At 39.3% G+C, this 22,822-nt stretch overlaps 1 protein-coding gene across 1 annotated transcript in view; it reads right to left on the bottom strand.

Moving 5' to 3' along the window:
- Positions 1 to 22,579, bottom strand: part of LOC111155026 (sorting nexin 4) — a 69,063-nt gene extending 46,484 nt beyond the window's left edge. The window contains 3 exon segments of the mRNA XM_022515040.1: positions 1 to 40; positions 6,125 to 6,246; positions 22,439 to 22,579. The exon segment at positions 1 to 40 is cut by the window's left edge and continues 9 nt beyond it. Coding sequence (XP_022370748.1) covers positions 1 to 40; positions 6,125 to 6,246; positions 22,439 to 22,579 — 303 coding nt within the window.
- Between the last annotated feature and the right edge of the window lie 243 nt (positions 22,580 to 22,822).

Here is a 22,822-nt window from a genome sequence, read left to right on the forward strand (position 1 = left end):
GTCTGTTAGGACACTTTGACCATCAGTATGTTCAACTGACCTGAAAAGGAACAGAATAAGACCTCTATTACTTTTTTTTTTTTAAATACAAATTCAAGCACACAACCCCCACCAAGATTTGTGACTCCATTTACTAAATGCTTATGAACCAGGCACTCAGTGAAGAACTTTTCATGTAGTATCTTTTTTAATCCTCCTAACCAGCCTGTGAAGCACAGATTATTAACCCCATGCTATAGATAAGAAAGTAGCTATTGCTCCTACAATCACAAAGATCTCTAGATAAAGCACTCAAATCTATCTGATTCCAAAGCCCTTACTCCTAACCACTTTCCCTTCTGCTACAGAAAACCTATCTGAACTCCAGAGAAATAATTATTTTAAGCACATACTAAAAGCCTCAATGTACAATAATTCAGTTAATGTATAGTAATTGGTTTTACAATAGGGTAAAATCTGGCTTAACTGCTGTTTCATTAAATAAAAAGTATTTTTAACTACATTTCTGCCACAATGAGACAGCATTCGTGCTAAAGACCAAGACACCGCAAAGACCTCGATTCAAAGTTATAAAGAAATCAGATGCATCCATGTACCAGGAAATATCTTCAAAGGCAAAATGTTAACTCTGAAAGAGTAGGGGGGAAAAAAAGATGTAAAAATTCATTTCTAGTCTTATCTTTTTTTTTTTTTTTTTTTAAGAATTTATTTATTTGACAGAGATCACAAGTAGGCAGAGAGAGAGAAGGAAGCAGGCCCCCTGCCGAGCAGAGAGCCCGATGCGGGACTCGATCCCAGAACCCTGAGATCATGACCTGAGCCGAAGGCAGAGGCTTTAACCCACTGAGCCACCCAGGTGCCCCCTCTAGTCTTATCTTTAACATAGAGAGCTGTAAGCAATGCCATATAAAAGTTCAACTTATAGTTGGGGAGAAGTTTGGGTAAAATCACACCAAGGATATTTGAAGTTAGTTTGGTGGCACCTGGGTGGCTCAGTGGGTTAAAGCCTCTGCCTTCAGCTCAGGTCATGATCCCAGGGTCCTGGGATTGAGCCCCGCATAGGGCTCTCTGCTCAGCGGGGAGCTTGCTTCCCCCTCTCTCTCTGCCTGCCTCTCTGCCTACTTGTGGTCTCTGTCAAATAAGTAAATAAAATCTTAAAAAAAAGATTTCTACTAGCATAATCATTCTTAGAGAGCATTAGTCTTCTAAACATTATCAGGACCTTCGTACTTTCTAACTGGTTGCTTAACAGTAACTTTCAGGCCCTCCAAGAAATGCACATATCACCACAATGTGCATGTGTATACTAGGGCATAAAGGCACAGAAGCTAAATCCGTCTTGGAATAAAGTAGTTTTAAGAAAGTATATACATCATGTCATGCTCAGCACAATAGATGTTCAGTGTTTTTATCATTTATATATTAGGTCTGCCACTAAATTTAATCATTGCATATAAGTAAAAAAGAAACAAAACAGGAAATTCAAATGTACAAACGGCACCCATGGCAAAAACATAAGTTATCAAATCATAATTCATCTTAAAGAGTTAACCTTTAGCTCTTTAAGAGTTAAAGGGGATGCCTGGGTGGCTCAGTTGGTTAAGCAGCTGCCTCTGCCTAGGGTCATGATCCTGGGATCCTGGGATGGAGTTCCACATCGGGCTCCTTGCTCAGTGGGGAGCCTGCTTCTCTCTCTGCCTCTGCTTGCCACTCTGCCTGCTGTGCGCTCTCTGACAAATAAATGAAATCTTAAAATAACATAAAAAATTTTAAAAATTAAGGGGCGCCTGGGTGGCTCAGCGGGTTAAGCCTCTGCCTTCGGCTCAGGTCATGATCTCAGGGTCCTGGGATAGAGCCCCGCATTGGGCTCTCTGCTCAGCAGGGAGACTGCTTTCCCCCTCTCTCTGCCCACTACTCTGCCTACTTGTGATTTCTCTCCCTGTCAAATAAATAAATAAAATCTTAAAAAAAAAATACTATTAAAATTTTTAAAAATTAAAAAAAGAGTTAACCCAAACATTAGCTATGACTAATACTATTCCAATTCAGATTCTCAGACTTTAGCTCAAAAAATATCTGGGTTAATATCAAGTTTCAAATTATTCAAAATCATTACCAACAGAACCTACTTCCTGCTATCAACAGATTAATGTAGATTATTAATATAGCCTATAAGAAGTACACCTACAGGGCTGTTAGTAGAGCTGCTTAAGGGGCACCCCCCCCGGTGGCTCAGTCAGTTAGGCATCTGCCTTCGGCTCAGGTCATGATCCCAGGGTCCTGGGATCAAGCCCCGCATCGGGCTCCCTGCTCAGCAAGAGGCCTGTTTCTCCCTCTCCTTCTGCCCTCTGCTCCCCCTGCTCATACACTCTCTCTCCCTCTCTCTCTCTGTCAAGTAAACAAATAAAAATCTTTAAAGAAAGAAAGAAGACCTGATTAAGTTTTTTTGTTTTTGTTTTTTTTAAGTCCATTTAAGGCCATTTAAGGCCATCTAGCCTTTGGAGACTGACTAAACACATAAGAGAGACTTAGGGGAGACCTAAAACTGACACATTTATCCACTCATTTAACAACTATTTAATAGCATATAACCAGTTTTACATGCAACATTTAATGCTCAGAAAGGACTCTATCATTAGCCTCATTTTATGAATCAGAAGACTTCATACTGCTCCTAAACCATCAATTCTGAAAGAGGCATATTCTTATCTACTTTAAAAGAGTTCTTATTCTATGAACGAAAAGCCAAAAATCTCTAGAGAAATTAAAAACCAGTGACCCGGGGTGCCTGGGTGGCTCGGTCGTTAAGTATCTGCCTTTAGCTCAGGTAGTGGTTCTAGGGTCCTGTGATCGAGCCCTGTGTAGGAATTCCCTGCTCACAGGGGAGTCTGCTTCTCCCTCACCTTTAGCCCCTCCCCCTGCTCATGTTCTCTCTCTCAAATAAATATTTTTTTAAAAAAATGAAATACAATTGTGAAAGTCAACCCAATAATCATTTTGTGTACCACACACTTACTGATGATCCACTTAAATATTCATTCAGAGTATAGCTACATTACTCAAGTATGGTCACTCCTAACTCCCAGTTATAAATTATGATGCTCTATTCAGTTCAAAGTCAAAAGTAAACAACAATTAATTATTCTATTCAAATCAAGATTTCTCTTCCAGCAGTAAAAGTAATCAACAGCAAATTTCATTGTTTATTTGGGTGATAAAATACTCACATACTAAAAATAAAAATATCCTTTAAAATTTTATATTTAAGAACTTGAAGCATGTATAATTAATAATACTCTACTGCATATGTGGAAGTTGCTAAGAGTAAATCTTAGAAGTTCCCATTATGAGAAAAAAATTTTTGTTAACTGTATGGTGACAGATGTTAGGTTATTAGACTTGTGATCATTTTACAATCTGTACAAATACTATAAGGTAGTGTTGTGTATCTGAAACTATTATGATGTTATATGTCAATTATACCTTATGGTTTAAAAAAAAAAGGATCAGGAAAAAATAATTTACTTAGAAAGCTAAAGTTAACACTAATTTCTAAAGTATGATTTTTTTTTTTTTTAAGTAGCCAATTTAACTTAAAGAGGGGCGCCTGGGTGGCTCAGTGGGTTAAGCCGCTGCCTTCGGCTCAGGTCATGATCTCAGGGTCCTGGGATCGAGCCCCGCATCGGGCTCTCTGCTCAGCAGGGAGCCTGCTTCCTCCTCTCTCTCTGTCTGCCTCTCTGCCTGCTTGTGATCTCTCTCTGTCAAATAAATAAATAAAATCTTTAAAAAATAATAATAATAATAAAAAATAAAGAAACAGCAATAAAACCCTCTAATGGGACTGTATTTTTTTAAATTACTTTAAAAATCTCTGTGAGGGGTGTCTGGCTGGCTCAGTCAGCAGAGCATGTGACTCTTGATCTCAGGGTTGTGAGCAAAGCCCCAGGGTTGTGAGCAAAGCTAGGTGAAGAGCCTACTTAATAAATAAATTAATTTTGAAAAAATCTCTGTGATACACATATGTAGATACATATGTCACAAAATGACCTAATTTTGGTGGGGGGATGGATTAAACAGATGATTGTGGAGGGCACTTACTGTGATGAGCACTAGGCATTCTATGGAACTGCTGAATCACTACATTGTACACCTGAAACTAATGTAACACTATATGTTAACTGAATTAAAATAAAAACTTAAAAAAACAAAACAAATACAAAAAAAACCAAAATGACCTAATTTTAAAAAGACCAACCTTAACTCTTTCTGTTCCTAAAGTTCCTATCGTACATAAATTTTCTCTCATTTTGGGAAGATTCTTTTTTTTCTTTTTGGTATACTTAAAAAGAAAGCTTTCAGAATTGTAAACAATGTTTTCCAAGATTCTAACTTTTATTTAGGGTAGAAACACAGACCTGGGGGCGCCTGGGTGGCTCAGTGGTTAAAGCCTCTGCCTTCAGCTCAGGTCATGATCTCAGGGTCCTGGGATCGAGTCCCGCATCGGGCTCTCTGCTCAGCAGGGAGCCTGCCTCCTCCTCTCTCTCTGCCTGCCTCTCTGCCTACTCGTGATCTGTCTGTCAAATAAATAAAAAAAAAAAAAAAGAAAGAAACACAGACCTGGAGAAAGCCTTGAAAAGTTACAGGGTGTAGCCTTAAGACAAGCTCAGTGACTTTTGGTAAACCTATGAAAATGCAGGGTTTAAAAATTTTTCCCTTAAAAATATATTCACATTAAAACATGGTTATAACTATCAACTCGCTCTGATAGTTCTATTACTTTATTTTACTGGCTATAAAAAATCTCATGTCTTTAACACAAAGCATTTCTGCTCAGTCTCACAGAGAGAAAAGAACTAGTTGGTATATAACCTTTATATAAACTGTAACTGGCAAAATAGAGTCCTGTCTTGCCTTTCTCTAGGCGAAACAGTCTAACTCCTTTAACTTTTTCCTTATGAGATAAAAGACAATGTTTTTGGTGAATTTTAATTTTTTTTTAAGATTTTATTTATTTGATGGAAAGAGAGACAGTGAGAGACAGAACACAAGCAGGGGGATGGGGAGAGGCAGAAGCAGGCTTCCTGCCTAGCAGGGAGCCCAATGCAGGGTTCAGTCTCAGAACCCTGAGATCATGACCTTAGCTGAAGGCAGACATTTAACAACTGAGCCACCCAAGCACCCTGAGTTTTGTTTTTTTTATTTTTTGTTCTTTTTTTTAAGATTTTATTTATTTATTTATTTGAGAAAGAGAGAGAGAAAGAGAGAGAGCATGAGAGGGGGAAGGTCAGAATGGGAAGCAGGCTCTCCGCTAAACAGAGAACCCGATTCGGGGCTCAATCCCAAGACCCTGAGATCATGACCTGAGCCAAAGGCAGAGGCTTAACCCACTGAGCCACCCAGGCGCCCACCCCGAGTTTTATTTCACGATTTACTCTTTTCAATTTTATCTGAGTCTAAAGTTCTAGTCTCAATCAATTCTTTCCTGTGAGACAGCATTTAGACTGACATTCTCTCCTCCTATACTTCTCTGCTAACCATCTTACCTACCTAAGTCCACTTCATACACACCTGGGAACCAGATCTCCTTTCCCAAAATCGCACAGGGACTATATTATATCTAATGCCAAAATCTCCTCCAAAGCATGTATCAAGGAACATTTCAGATCCCAGAAGTATTCCGCTAACCTTCTCTCAACTTCCAATACAAGTGCATTAAAATATAGCTACCAAAAAAAAAAAAAATATATATATAGCTACCAAGAGTACTATAGAAAAAGACACAACTGTTTAACTGTTAAAAAGTAAAGAAACAGGGCGCCTGGGTGGCTCAGTCAGTTGGGATTCTGACTCTTGATTTCAGTTCAGGTCATGATCTCAGGGTTGAGACTCGGCCCCATGTCAGGCTCCACACTGAGTGTGGAACCTGCTTGGCATTCTCTCTCTCCTTCTTCCTCTGCCACTCCCCACTCAGCATGCACACACTATCTCGCTCTCTTTGAAAACAAACAAACAAAAAAACCCAAAACCTAAAAAGACAATAACTTATAAACAATTCCATTAAGCAACATAATTTGCATCAACAGCTACCAGACAAAGCTTTTTCTATCTAATTCTCATCACCCACCTTGTTTCAATGAGGTAAGCAGTATATGTTTCTTGCATGTTCATGGCATTTCTTCCAGTTCGCTTTTCTGCTTCTGAAACACTAATTTCTATCTTCTTCAACCAAAAATTATTTTCAGTCATCTGGACAAAAACAAATAGAAGAACAACCACAAAACTTTTAAGAAAGTATTCAAAAAGAAAAAAAATAGCTATTATAATAGAATCCATTGTTGGTACATATTTCAAGCAAATTTCTTCTATTTCTTGAGTTGCTAGGGGTTACTAAATGACAGCAGCAAATGATATATGTCTCATTAGCAGCGTTTTGTAGCACACCAAACTTTTCCAAAAGCTATTTTAACATGTATCACACATTTAATTATTAAAACACAAACATTCTGTCTCAGTGACCAAGAAAAAATCAATATAAAATGCCTAAGAAAAAAAAACTAAAAACATTTTATATAAAGATGAATAATTCTCAATATTAAAATCTAATTTTTTGTTTTAATAAAGTTAAACCTCAGTCCCTCAAAAAGAAAATACTATACATATGCCAAAAGGCAAGATTTTCAGCAGATAGGTTAAATTAAAAAAAAAAAGTTGTCTTACATTCAACTTTATTTTTATTTATTTTTTTATTATATCCAATGCAAAATTTGCCTCAACGCTTTGGCAGTGGTTAATAGGCTCCACTTGTCAGACAGCAGCAAGGTTTAACAGCAGACCCCTCTCTGTTCTTGCTAAAACATCCCCAGGTCTATGATAAAGAACAAAAAAGAACAACAACAACAAACCACCACCAGTAATTCAAAGGCTGTATGTGAAGAAAGTGTGCCACTGAGGAAGTAACTCCAAGTCTAAACAAGGAAGACAGTGAGACCATGTGATAACTGCTGTGCTTTGGGTTTCCCCCCTTGCTCTCTCTCAGAGTTCGGAGGTGGTTTTTTTTTTTTTTTTTTTAAGATTTTATTTATTTATTTGACAGAGATCACAAGTAGGCAGAGCAGCAGGCAGAGAGAGAGAAGGGGAAGCAGGCTCCCCACTGAGCAGAGAGCCCAACGCGGGGCTCGATCCCAGGACTCTGAGATCACGACCTGAGCCAAAGGCAGCAGCTTTAACCCACTGAGCCACCCAGGCGCCCTCGGAGGTGGATTTAATTATAAACACTGCACATTATAACTGAGGGCAGTTTGTGAAGAAGGATGTCAAAAACTGACATAAATGGAACCATTTTATTCTCTTTTATTTTTAAAGATTTTATTTACTTGACACAGAGAGAGAATATAAGTAGGAAGAACAGCAGGCAGAGCGAGAAGCAGGCTCCCCACTGAGTAAGGAGCCCGGTATGGGGCTTGATCCCAGGACCCTGGGATCATGACCCGAGCTAAGGGCAGACACTTAACCAACTGAGCCACCTAGGCGTCCCTGAATGGAGCAATTTTAAAAGGGAGCCAAGAAACCACTGCAGAGTAACTGCCTTATCTGAGTTTCTGCTCATACCAGACCAAAACCTTTGGACTATGCAAAACAGCAAGTGTTTTAAGCAACTGCTTGAGAATTCAGGAGGAGAACAAATATCCTATCCACAAGTCCATAGGTTATGGACTTTCTGAAGACAGAATCTGTAGTAAAACAATGTATAACTAAGGATTTAGCCTTTTTTTCTCTTAACTCCTGTACCTGTCCCCCCCTTCTTTTTCCTTATAAAAACCCCTTACCTTCTCCCTAGAAGCAGGATACTATTTGGGTTTCTACCTGAATCTTAATCCCCAAATTGCAATTCTTTAATCCCAAATAAACACTTGTTTGCTTCTCACTGTGGCTCTTTATTTTCATGTTAACAAGAGACAGAAGTAGAAAGATGGATGCCCCAAAAGAAAAAAGAAAAAACTACAGTAAAACCCACTGGTGATGATTTATACAGAAAATTAAACCTCGGTGCTATGAGAACAGAAAAGGCTATGTGGTATGGCAAAAAAGTAAATGATGACTAAATTTAGGAAGTACCCCCAAAATGCTGAAGAAAAATTGGTAAGATAAAAATGCTACAAGATGGTAAAAAGGACAGAGAACTAAGAGCTAACCCAATGGAATAGAATTATTAGTCAATAAAAACAGAAATCACTCAGTTGTCAAGTAAAACATTTTTATAAAGTATAGGTTGTATGTTTAGCTACTGAGAGAAAAAAATAAGGAAATACTTCAACCAAAAGAAAGTTCAAGAAATTACATAAGCACAAATCACCCAACATTAAGATTATGAAGCCCTCAGTGGTTGAGACACACACATATATATAATTCTAATTTTGGCCCATAGCCAAACACTTTGATTTACCACCATCTACTCCAGTGAAAAATTCCCCCAATACTGGAAACACATGACTAATAGAGCAAATCAGATCCCCAGCCAAAAAGATAATGCATCTGAGTCATGAATTTACACTCACACCATCCAAAGAAGGAAAAAAAAAAAAAAAGAATAAAACCAGCTATCATAAAAACTAAAGAATGAAAACAGGAACACAACAATAACACCAGAAGTACTTGGAAGATGATATAAAATTGTTTATCCTCTCAGTAAAACACAGAGTACCAAGAATAACCCAAGTGGAAGCACAATTGTTAAAAGGATACACTGAGCAAATTTAGAGATGAACTGACTTGACTAGAAGATGAGCCCAGGGACATGCTTGAAAGAGAGACAGACTAGTTGACATGTATTCAAAGCCAACTTCTCATCAGAGTAAAGAGTATCATTAAAGAAAGAGCAAAAGAGTAACATCCCAAACGTAGATGCTTGATGTGTCAATCATGACTTTCTACCTGAATTAAGGCTAACTACCTAGGATTAAATAAATGTAGAAGATGAACATATTTAAAAGGCTAATGAAATTATTTCCAACTCAAAGATGAATATAATCTATTATCTAAAATGAATATAATCTATTTAAAGTTTTAAAAATGTTGCAAACCACTAAGAAATAGTAAAAGCACAAAAGCAGATAAAAGTGACAAAAGCAACTATTAATTCAATAAATATATCTTGAGTATCTACCATGTCAGTCATCAGGGATGGAAAGACAGATGAAACCCGGTGCCTGACACTTCAGGAGTTCACTGCTTGCATGAAGAATTCTCAGCCCGCATAGAGACGCTCTTTAAGACTAAAAACAAAATGAAAGCTAACCTTAATATAACTTTTAGGATTATAGATGAAAAGAGTTAGTGTTTATGGGATTTGACTTATTTAGTTAATCTTATTTATTAAATCAAACACTAAAGAAAATACATTACACTTATTGTTATATTGAGAATTATAGGAAAAACGGGGGGGGGGACAGGCCAATTGAGATGAACATGGAGCTAACTGGAAAAGAAACAATGCAAAGAAAAAAAACAAGATATATTGGGACAGTAAAACACACTGCAAGAAATCAAATCAATAAGAACACAACATAGTTACGAAGCTTCTGTAGAATGCTGAGAAAAAAAAGACTAAACGGGGTAAAAATGATGAAATATGGTTTTAAAAAACCCAAAGAACCAACATTTAAACAATGTTAGTCCTTAAAGAAGAAATTAGAAGAAAAAGAACAGAAACAATAATCACCTGTAGAATTTATTTATTTTTAAAGATTTATTTGTCAGAGAGAGAGCACATGCGCACAAGCAGGGGAAACAGCAGGCAGACCAGGTGTGGGGTGAAGCAGGCTCCCCACTGAGCAAGGAGCCTGATGCAAGACTCAATCCTAGGACCCTGGGATCATGACCTGAGCCAAAAGCACACATTTAACCAACTGAGCCACCCAGGGGTCCCTATCTGTATTATTTAAATCTCACAAAACAAACTGAGGGTTGCTGGGGGGCGGGGGGGTTGGGTTATGGACATTGGGGAGGGTATGTGCTATGGTGAGTGCTGTGAAGTGTGTAAACCTGGCGATTCACAGACCTGTACCCCTGGGGATAAAAATACATTATATGTTTATAAAAAAATAAAGATTAAAAAAAAAAAAAAAAAAAAAGAACAAGCAAACAAATCTTTCCTGGACTGGAAAAAAGTTATAACCCTTCAAACTGAAATGCATGTGGTCCATGTATAATGAACTGGAAAAGTTAAACATTCCAACAAGATTAAGGCAGAAAAATAAGAAATAACACCCTTACAAAAGAATAAATATCAAATCTGCTTTAGACTTCACAATAAATTTCAAATGACAAAGGAGCATCATGCATAGAACATGCTTGAAAATATTTAAACATATTAACATACTGGTCCTTCAAAAATACTTAATCCGGCAGGATTTTTTGTAGAAACCAATAAGCTATTACTAAATCTTATATGGAAATACAAAGGGCCTAGAATAGCCAAAACAATTTTGAACAAGTTATAGGACCCAATTTCAAAACTTACTAAAAAGTAAAAGTAATTAAGACAGTGTTGTATTGGCAGAAAGAAGAGAGATCAATGGAACAGAACTGAGAATCCAGAGATAAACCCTTACAATTGACTTTTTTTTTTTTTTAGGTCAATTAATTTAAATCAAACAAACAAACACACCAAGGCAAGTCAATAGAGAATGGAGTCTTTTCAACGTATGGTGCTGAAACCACTAAATGTCCACATGACCCCCCAAAAAAGATTTAGACCCTTTACTCACACTATAGACAGAAATTAACTCAAAATGGCCCAGATATAGAGCTAAGAAAGAAATTTCTAGAAAAAACACAGGAGTAAAATCTTTGTGATCTTAGGATATGCAAAGAGTTCTTAGATATAATACTAAAAGCACAATCCTGAAAAGAAAAAAGTGATATACCAGACCTCCATCAAAATTAAAAACTTACTATTCAAGAGACACCGTAAGAAAGAGGCACCTGGGGGACTCCTGGATAGCTCAGTCCGTTAAGCATGACTTCAGCTCAGGTCATGATCTTGAAGTTCTGAGATCGAACCGTACTGCCCACTCAGCAGGGATTTGGGAGGATGATAGAAATGTTCTAAAACTGGATTGTGTTGGGGCGCCTGGGTGGCTCAGTGGGTTAAGCCTCTGCCTTCGGATCAGGTCATGATCTCAGGGTCCTGGGATCGAGCCCCGCGTCCGGCTCTCTGCTCAGCGAGGAGCCTGCTTCCTCCTCTCTCTCTACGTGCCTCTCTGCCTGCTTGTGATCTATGTCTGACAAATAGATAAATAAAATCTTTAAAAAAAAAATAAAATAAAAAAATAAAACTGGATTGTGGTGATGGGTACAAAACTCTGTAATTTTACTAAAAATTATTTAATTAGATACTTAAAAGAAGTGAATTTTATGGTATATAAATTACACCTTAATAAAGTTGTTCATGCCAAGACAATATGGAAGAAATGGATGCATTCCTAGAGATGTATAAACTACCAAAACTGAACCAGGAAGAAATTGAAAACCTGAATAGACTCATAACAAGCAAGGAAACTGAAGCAGTACCTCCCAACAAACAAGAGCCCAGTGTCAGATAGCTTCCCAGGGGAATTCTACCAAACATTTAAAGAAGGATTAATACCTGTTCTTCTGAAACTCTTCCAAAAAAACAGAAATGGAAGGGGAACTTCCAAACTCATTTTATGAGGCCAGCATTACCTTGATCTCAAAACCTGACAAAGACCCCATCAAAAAGGAGACTTACAGACCAATATCCTTGATGAATATGGATGCAAAATACTAGGCAATAGGATCCAACAGTACATTAAAAGGATTATTCATCACGACCAAGTGGGATTTATTCCTGGGGGGCTCCTGGGGGGCAAGAGTAGTTCAACATACACAAACCAATGTGATAATGCTACATTAATAAAAGAAAGAACAAGAACCATATGATCCTTTCAACAGATGCAGAAAAAGCATTTGACAAAGTACAGCATCCTTTCTTGATCAAAACTCTTCACAGTGTAGGGATAGAGGGTACCTACTCCAATATCATCAAAGCCATCTATGAAAAACCCACAGCAAATATCATTCTCAATGGGGAAAACCAAGAAGATCTTTTCCCCTAAGGTCAGGAACATGGCAGGGATGTTCACTATCACCACTGCTGTTCAATGTAATACCAGAAGTCCTAGCCTCAGCAATCAGACAACAAAAAGAAATAAAAGGCATCCGAATCAGCAAAGTAGTCAAACTCTCACTCTGCAGATAAAATGAAACTTTATGTGGAAAACCCAGAAACTCTACCCCAAAACTGCTAGAACTCATACAGGAATTCAGTAAAGTGTCAGGGTATAAAATCAATGCACAGAAATCAGTTGCATTTCTATACATCAACAACGAGACAAAAGAAAGAGAAATTAAGGAGTTGATCCCATTTACAACTGTGCCCAAAACCGTAAGATACCTAGGAATAAATCTAGCCAAAGAGGCAAAGAATCTGTACTCAGAAAACTATAAGTACTCATGAAAGAAACTGAGGAACACAAAAAGAAATGGAAAACATTCCATGCTCATGGATTGGAAGAACAAATATTGTTAAAATGGAAGAACAAATATTGTTAAAATGTCTATGCGACCTAGAGTGATCTACACATTCAATGCAATCCCCATCAAAATACCATCAACTTTTTTCACAGAAATGGAACAAATAATCCTACAATTTGTATGGAACCAGAAAAGACCCCAAATAGCCAAAAGAATGTTGAAACAGAAGCCAAAGCTGGTGGCATCACAATTCCAGACTTCAAGCTCTATTACAAAACTGTAATCATCAAGACAGCATGGTACTGGCACAAAAACAGACACATATATCAGTGGAACAGAATAGAGAGCCCAGAAATAGACCCTCAACTCTATGGTCAACTAATCTTTGACAAAGCAGGAAAGAATGTCCAATGCAAAAAAGACAGTCTCTTCAACAAATGGTGTTGGGAAAACTGGACAGCCACATGCAGAAGAATGAAACTGGACCATTTCTTTACACCATGCACAAAAATAGACTCAAAATGGATGAAAGACCTCAATGTTAGACAGGAATCCATCAAAATCCTTGAGGAGACACAGGCAGCAACCTCTTCCACCTCAGCCATAGCAACTTCTTCCCAGACACCTCACCAAAGGTAAGGGAAGCAAGCACAAAAATGAAGTATTGGGACTTCATCAAGATAAGCAAGGAAAGGAAACAGTCAACAAAACCAAAAGACAACCAACAGAATGGGAGAAGGTATTTGCAAATAACATCAGATAAAGGGCTAGGATCCAAAATTTATAAAGAACTTATCAAACTCAACACCCAAAGAACAAATAATCCAATCAAGAAATGGGCAGAAGACATGAACAGACATTTCTGCAAAAAAGACATCCAAGTGGCCAACAGACACATGACAAAATGCTCAACATCACTCGGCATTCGGGAAACAGAAATCAAAAATACAATGAGTTATCACCTCACACCAGTTGGAATGGGTCTAATTAAAAAGTTAGGAAATGACAGATGATGCAGAGAAAGGGGAACTCTCCTACACTGCTGGTGGGAATGCAAGCTGGTATAGCCACTCTGGAAACAGTGTGGAGATTCCTCAAAAAGTTGAAAACAGAGCTACCCTACGACCCAACAACCGCACTACTGGGTATTTACCCCAAAGATACAAGTGTAGTGATCGGAAGGGGCACCTGCACCCCAATGTTTATAACAGCAATATCCACAATAGCCAAACTATTGAAAGAAACCAGATGTCCATCAACAGATGAATGGATAAAGATGTGGTGTGTATATATATATGTGTGTGTGTGTGTGTGTGTGTATACACACACACACACACACACACACACACACACACACACACACACACTAGAATATTATGCAGCCATTAAAAAAACTGAAGTCTTGCCATTTACATTACATGGATGGAACCAGAGGGTATTATGCTATGTGAAATAAGTCAGAGAAAGACAATTATATGATCTCACTGATATGTGGAATTTGAAAAATAAGACAGAAGATCACAGGGGAAGACAGGAAAAAATGAAACAAGACGAAACCAGAGAGGAAGACAAACCATAAGAGACTCAATCTCAGGAAACAAACTGAGGGTTGCTGGAGTGGAGGGAGGTGGGGGTACAGGATGGCTGGGTGATGGACACTAGAGAGGGTATGTGTTGTGGTGAGTGCTGTGTATTGTGTAAGACTGATGAATCACAGACCTGTACCCCTGAAACAAATAATACATTATATGTTAATAATTTTTTAAAAAGAAAAAATAAAGTTTTTTAAAAATAAAATCCATGAGACCATACTGAAAAGACAAATAGAAAGTCTGATGAGAAACAAGATATTTTCAATTCCAAAGTAGGTCCCACAAAATATTAATTACAAAAGGAAAAAGAGTAACTTGATATTGAAGACTGGCAGAAAATGTGATTCCAAAGTACTGGGCAAAAACAAATCATGTGTGAACTAGACCATAGGATCACTTTAGTGGCAGTTTCTGCCAAAGATGTATAACCTGAACTTAATCATAAGGAAACATCAGGCAAACCTAAACTGAGGGAATTCTACAAAATAATTGCTTTCTGATCTTCAGAAGAGTCTAAGTCACCAAAGTAAAGACTGAGAAACTCTGCCAAATTGAAGGAGACTAAAGAGACAATATAATTAAATGTAACACATGCATCTGGATCATGCATGTGTTACATTTAATTATATAAATCTGGACTGGATCATTTTGTTCTGAGGAACAGTTCTGGTACAACTGGCAAAATTTAAACAAAGTTTGAGGATGAGATAATAGTCATTTATCAATGTTATCTTCCTGATTTTGATGGTAGTATTGTGGTTACATAGGACAATATCCTTGTTTGCCCCTAAATACAGAAGGTTTTTAAGTAATCTCTACACCCAACGTGGGGCTGAAACTCATGACCCCAGAATCAAGAGCTGCAGGCTCTACTGACTGAGCCAGTCAGGCACCCCTCACACTGAAAGTTCTGGGAATGAGATGAGGGCATATCATGATGGCAGTTCACTCTCAAATAGTTCATGGGAAAAAGGATCTTCATACTGCCCTTGCTTATAAAATTTGATATCATTTCTGTAAATGAGATTATTTCAAAAAATTCTTAAATTATATTTACATAAATAATTTTTGTTTCAGTTATGTTTGGGGGAAGAAAAAAACAAAGATACATGCCTTCCAAATCATTACAGAGGATAAAACCGAAGAAATTATTGCCCACAAAGGAAAATGCAAAAATAGAAACCAAAATAAGAAAGTTAAAACCTCACAGAAGAAAATCAACTAAAAATAAAGCCAGTTAGGATAATGCAAATGTTTTAAATTCCCTATGGTAAACAAGAGAAAGACTTAAAACATAACACAAAGCAAAAAATTAATCATGGGACAAACACAAATACAAATTAAGTAAACAAAAGTCAAAAGAAATCAGGGTAGGGGCCCTGGGTGGCTCAGTGGATTAAAGCCTCTGCTTTCGGCTCAGGTCATGATCCCAGGGTCCTAGGATGGAGCACCACATCAGGCTCTCTGCTCAGCAGGGAGCCTGCTTCCGTCTCTGTCTGTCTCTCTTTCTGCCTGCCTCTCTGCCTACTTGTGATCTCTGTCAAATAAAATCTTAAAAAAAAAAAAAAAAAGAAATCAGTGTAGCATGAGGCCAAGTAAGTAAGCAAGAAAACATAAAATAACTGGAAATCAGGAAAAAATAAAAGTCTGTAATTAAAATTTGTAGGATCAATTCACCCTCAGATTAAAAACCAGTTTGCCAGGGGCGCCTGGGTGGCTCAGTGGGTTAAAGCCTCTGCCTTCAGCTCAGGTTATGATCCCAGGGTCCTGGGATGGAGCCCTGCATTGGGCTCTCTGCTCAGCAAGGAGCCTGCCTCCCTTCCTCTCTCTCTGCCTGCCTCTCTCTGCCTACCTGTGATCTCTGTCTGTCAAATAAATAAAATCTTTAAAAATAAAATAAAATAAAATAAAAATAAAAATAAAAATAAAAATCAGTTTGCCAGAATCTGTATCCCATCTCTGCCACAGATTAGCTGTGTAACTCTGGGCAAATTTTTTAATCTCTCTGCCTCAGTTGAAAAATGGGGATTAGAGTACTTACCTCATAATGTTATCAGAACATTTACTGAGTTAATGCAGGTAGAGTTCTAAAAGTTGCCTGGTATAGAGCAGGAGCTCAAGTATTCCCTATTCCCTATTATTTGTAGTTTTAAGATTTTTTTATTATGAAAGTAATACATGCTTAGTATATAAAAACTGAAAACTATAGGTCAAATTAAGTAAGTATAAATCACCTATATCCTACAACCCAGCACTAACCACTGTTAATATACCACTCTTGGTGTACTCCTTACAATCTTTTTTTCTACACTTGATGCTTATGTATAGGTCAAAGATCTGAAGTTTAAGAACTACCCAAAGAATTTATTTCCTTAGTGGGTGTGTCTACAACAGTCAACAGTTAACAGGCATTAAGTTAAAAATAATGTATCTACTGGGGCGCCTAGGTGGCTCAGTGGGTTAAAGCCTCTGCCTTCAGCTCAGGTCATGATCTCAGGGTCCTGGGATTGAGCCCCGCATCGGCCTCTCTGCTCAGCAGGGAGCCTGCTTCCCTCTCTCTCTCTCTGCCTATCTCTCTGCCTACTTGTGATCTCTGTCTGTCAAATAAATAAATAAAATCTTTAAAAAATAATAATAATAATAATATCTACTTAGGCCTAGAAGTGAAGCTTACTTCAGTTAAAAATAAGAAAAATACAGGGGCGCCTGGGTGGCTCAGTGGGTTAAGCCTCTGCCTTCGGCTCAGGTCATGATCCCAGGGTCCTGGGATCGAGCCCCGCATCGGGCTCTCTGCTCAGTGGAGAGCCTGCTTCCTCCTCTATCTCTGCCTGCCTCTCTGCCTACTTGTGGTCTCTGTCAAATAAATAAATAAAATATTAAAAAAAAAATAAGAAAAATACAGTTCTAATACATGACCTGTTTTCTTATACTTTTTATCTATAAAAATATATATTTTAAAAATAAAACAGTGATTCAGAAAACATTTTTATTTAAAATAAAATATATAAATTTGAACAGTTTTCCACACTGAGTCACAACATATGCATGGTTCATGAAATCAGTTTGGTGGTTTGTGATCAGTATTTCTTTTTAATAATAAATAGAAGAATGTCAGAGAGTACTACATGAAGTAATGATTAAGTACTGCCTCCTCGAACAACACTTATGTATGGAAGGATATGTATGCTGGTTAGATTATAGAAAATGTATTTTGTATTCTGAGTCACCTTTAAAAAACTCTGCGAGCTGCTGAGGCAGAAAAATTAGGAAAAAGTTCTTGAATGTGATTTAATCACCTGCTTCTAAACTGATACATTCTGTAACTATGCCTATACATTTCCTTTTCCTTTTTCATGTTATTCACACCCACATAAGCCTCAAAACTTGCCCACAGCGCCAGCCTACTCCACTCAGTTCTCTGCTGCCAATCAGTGAAGGTGTCACGGGGTACACCTATTGCTAAGCAGTAAGCACCAGTTGTCCATGAACTCTTCGCCCCCACCAGACCTCCCAGGCCTAGAGCGTGCTCCCTGAAAAATCACTCCTGACTCCCGCAGGCAAGGGTTTTTCTCTGGACAAACAATTACCAATTCAGTGGGATCTTCCAGTCTAAAAAGTTCTCTTGCTTCCATTCCCTTGCTATGTCATCTTTCTTGGGCCGGGACTAATTGCTACTTTCTTGGAGATTGGATTCCTCTCTAATTTTTTCCATTTTCTAAATTATTTTACATAGAATTGACAATACTAAGGGGGAAAAAAGGAATGCATTCTTCCCTACAGGTGAAAAAGTATGAAAGGAAAAAAAAAAAAGAGAGAGAGATTTCTCATCAAACAATGGAAAAGGGCTGTAGACTCACAGAAAGAAAAATAAGAGACCACAGAAGAGCTGAGAGCAGAATTTAAAGAATCCCAATTAGTGATGTTTAAAACCAAAGGAGGTTTGTGAGTCCGTGCTTGCTTTTATTACCCCTGGGTGTAGGGCAAATGGTACAAATGACTCTCAGCCCAAATCTGCAGTCAAGAATAAGGCTGATGAGGCAAGTTTTCTGCATCTCTATACTCCATCTGCACAGATATTTTTGTGGTGAAAAAGTGCTTGATAAATCAACACATTTTTTATACTTTTTTTCTTCTTAAAATTGCAACTTAAACTAAAAAATTTAAATACAGTATTGGAGCAATTAACAAGTCTATTTTTAACTTTTTTTTTTTTGGACGGAAGCAGCATAGCTTACTGGAAAGAGCACTGATTTCAAAGCCAGGAGGACCTGGGCTCAAATCCCAGCTATTCCACTGACTAGCCTGTGACCTTGGCAAAATTACTTCTCCTGGAACCCCATCTTTATCTGTCTTTTGGGGGTAATCTACAGAATTAAATGAAAAGCAGAGCTTATTGTGCATAGCACCCACAAACCACAAATCTAACTTACCTTTCTGCTCAGACTACGTTCCTATCAATACCAGTAACAACATGGTTACGGTTACCGCAATACTTCTCAATTGAAAATGGACTGGAAAAAAAGAGGGGATAGAAAGAGGGAAAGGTAGGGGTACCTGGCTGGCTTACTTGGTACAGTATACGACAACTCTTGAGCTCAGGGTCACGAGTTCAAGCCCCACATTAGGTGTGGAGATTACTTAAAAATAAAATCTTAAAAATAAAAGAAAAAAGAAAGAGGGAAAGGGAGTAGATGGCCCTCAAAGGATGAGCTTGGGGCTTTTGGAAGAGAATAGGCAACATACAGAGTACATGTGAATATATATGTTTATACTCATGATTCTGAAATAACTGGTACTGAAAATATTTGTCCAAATGGCTTGTGTCTCTAGAACCACAAAATTAGGAAGCTGTTTTAGGAAACCCCGTAAGTTTGGTCACTGATGAACGGTACATTTACAAACATTTTCCTAAAATGTCAGGTAATATGACTTTTACTGTATGATGGCATCTTTGGGTTTTCAAATATCTTAAACTGAATATACATCTTTTTTTTTCAACAAGGTATTTATAATCACTTTTAAATTAAGATAAATGGAGTTGGGGCGCCTGGGTGGCTCAGCGGGTTAAAGCCTCTGCCTTCGGCTCAGGTCATGATCCCAGGGTCCTGGGATGGAGCCCCGCATCGGGCTCTCTGCTCAGCAGGGAGCCTGCTTCCCTTCCTCTTTCTGCCTGCCTCTCTGCCTGCCTATGGTCTCTGTCTGTCAAATAAATAAATAAATAAATCTTTAAAAAAAAAAAAAAAAGATAAATGGAGTTTATACTATAGTTGTGACTTCCTATTAGTTAATTATCTAAAGGCTTTCACAAAAAAATTACCAAAAAACAAATTTTTTAAAAGTTTTTCTTTTTTTAAGATTTTTATTTATTTATTTGACAGAGAGAGATCACAAGCAGGCAGAGAGGCAGGCAGAGAGAGAGGAAGGGAAGCAGGCTCCCTGCTGAGCAGAGAGCCCAATGCGGGGCTCGATCCCAGGACCCCGGTATCATGACCTGAGCCAAAGGCAGAGGCTTAACCCACTGAGCCACCCAGGTGCCCCTAAAAGATTTTTTTTTAAAGTAATCTCTACACCCAACATGGGGCTCAAACTTACAATCATGAGATCAAGAGTCGCATATCTACTGACAAGCCACCAAGGTGCCCACGAAAATTTTTATCATCATAATCAAATCAAAATTAAACTCATGATGTTGTCTACAAAAGATATGATGCTTGCCTTTTGAAACAATCTAAAACTGCTTTAACATATACCCAAGAGATTAGCAAATATTTTAAAGTCTGAAAATATTAAGTGTTGCTAAAGACAGAAAAAAATTGTGATGGGAAAATAAATTGGTAAAATTACTTTGGAAAGCAATCTGGCACCACCCACTAGAATTGAATGTGCTAATACCCTACAATCCAGCAACCCCACACCTAAATTTGTATTAGACATTTGCACCAAGAGATATGGAAGAAGTTAATGATAGTAATTTTTTAGAAATAAGCAAGGATCTTATAATAACCCCAATGTCTGTAAACACAAGAAGAAATCAACTGTAGAATATCTATAAAATGGCAGACTATAGAGTCATGAATATAAGTGAATTAAGCCACATTTTGGATGAATCCCAAAAACATATTGAGCTAAGAGAGGAAGTCATAGTAAAATTATATCACTTATGGGACGCCTGGGTGGCTCAGTTGGTTAAGCCTCTGCCTTCGGCTCAGGTCATGATCCCAGCGTCCAGGGATCGAGTCCCACATCGGGCTCCTTGTTCTGTGGGGAGCCTGCTTCTCCCTCTGCCTCTGCCTGCCACTCTGTCTGCCTGTGCTCGCTCTCTCTCTCTCTCTCTGACAAATAAATAAATAAAATCTTAAAAAAAATTATATCACTTATGTAAATTTCAAAATCAAGTAAAACAACATATCGTTTATAGATACATATGGTAAAATTATAAGAAAAGCAAAAGAATTGTTAATACAAAATGCAGGACAAAGGTTACCTCTGTGGTGGAGGGAGTAAGCTATAACCCAGAACGTGTGAGGGTTTCAATTATTTTGTGAGATAATTATTTATTCTTTTGTGATGACATACTTGACAATAAGTTTTTTTTTTTTTTTAAGATTTTATTTGTTTATTTGACAGAGAGAGATCACAAGCAGACAGAGAGGCAGGCAGAGAGAGAGAGAGAGGAAAGCAGGCCGAGAGCCTGATGCGGGACTCAATCCCAGGACCCTGAGATCATGACCTGAGCTGAAGGCAGCGGCTCAACCCACTGAGCCACCCAGGCGCCCGACAATAAGTTTTTTTTTTTAAAAGGCGGAACACAAAAACTAAGTCACAAATGGAAACCTGCATAAAGAGCAAATCATAAGAGCCAAATTTATGAACTAAGAATACACACACTTCTTCACATTTAATATGAGATCCTGGCCTTTACACAAATAATTCTACATTTCGGAAAAAATTGAATGAGAAACTTAAAACTCATCCCAAAAAGTCTTCATGCTACTTTGTGTATCTCGACATTTCCCTAAGAAGGTGATACCTTCAACGATTGTATATGAAGTTCCCAATTATCTGGTCCCTAAACTTGAAAAAGTCTTTCTAGGTACATGCAGCAAACAACTTTAACTTTTCTATATCCATATACCATAAGAATGGGCAGTTTTATAATAGCACTAACCCCTGCTCCAGAAAAAAAAGAAGCAAAACGGATGATCAATGCACACTCTCGGGTAGAATGGTCTCATGTGGAGCGCTGGTTTTTGAAACCCTTCCTTTTACCCCGGTCTACTATCTTGCATTATGCGTGAAAACACTTTGGAATGAAAACAATTACATATCTAAAATGATGCATTCTCGGGGCGCCTGGGTGGCTCAGTGGGTTAAAGCCTCTGCCTTCGGCTCAGGTCATGATCTCAGGGTCCTGGGATGGAGCCCCACATCGGGCTCTCTGCTCAGCAGGGAGCCTGCTTCCCTCTCTCTCTCTCTGCCTGCCTCTCTGCCTACTTGTGATCTCTCTCTCTCTCTCTCTCTGTCAAATAAATAAAATCTTTAAAAAAATAAAATAAAATAAAATAAAATGATGCATTCTCTCCTCTCAACAATGAAAATCACTAATTACCGGGGGCTTCATGAGGCAGGTAGGTGCATGGGATATAGCTGACAAACCTCAATGGGAAATAGGGCACTGCCTCCAAGTGAAGAAACTACAAATACGGAGGTTAAATTTTCTTTTATTTTGCCGTTTCTTGAATCCGACTCTTCAATTTCCTGATCGTGGCACCAAGCCAACCACCCTTTTAAACCCCCAACTTGTTCCTCAAGTCCCCCATTCCCTTCCTTCTCCAGCACCGATGCCCACTCTCCACGGCGCCTCCGTTCGGCCATCGCCTCTGCACAACCCCTCACCAGACTGCCAGGAACAAGTGTTCCTCTTCTGGTCCAAACCTCCAGGTCCCCCGACCTCTGAACACCACACCTGCTCCAGCCGGGCGGGTCCAGGGCTCCGACCTCCACGCCCATCGGACCGCACCCACACATCCCCCCGCTCCCCTCGCTGCCGCCCTCTCGGCCCTTCCCTTGGTCCCGCAGCCTCAGGGATTCGCCCCCCCCCAACCCCCTTTCTCCACCGAGCCTCCCCCTCACTGCACCTGTAGCCCGGCCCTTCCACCCTGCCGTCCCCTCACTGCGGGGCCTTTCCGGCCGAGCCCACCGGCCCCCGCCAGCCCAGCCCAACCCAACCCAGTCCGGCCCGCTAGGCCCCGACACCAGGCCCCGTGGCCTCTGCCGCCCCTTCTCCTCACCGTGCCCTCTCCGGGGCTCTCGTCTCTGGCCCCCTCCGCTTCCTCACCGACCGCAGACTGCAGCCCCGCATCGGGGTGGCCCAGCGGCTCTAGGGGCGCTGGCTGCAATTGCCGCTCGGGATCCCGAGGTGCCTGCTCCATGGCTGCAGTTTGACTCCGCGGCTCCAATGCGCTTGCGCCGTCGCGCAGCGCGTCCCGCCCCGCCCCGCCCCGCCCCGCCCCGCCTCCCGGCCCCGCAGCGGTTTCCCGGGGACTGAGATCCACGAAGCTTCCTGCCCGGGGCGGAGGCGGGTAGGCTTCCCTACTTAGGAAAAGGTCAGCTGCTATCCCGGGAGACCCGGAAACCCGGGAGAACTGATTGAGGGAGAGAAGGGGAGAGAGGCA

Source organism: Enhydra lutris, unplaced genomic scaffold, assembly GCF_002288905.1.
Source record: "Enhydra lutris kenyoni isolate GAN:26980312 unplaced genomic scaffold, ASM228890v2 scaffoldscaffold39, whole genome shotgun sequence".
Classification (NCBI taxonomy): domain Eukaryota; kingdom Metazoa; phylum Chordata; class Mammalia; order Carnivora; family Mustelidae; genus Enhydra; species Enhydra lutris.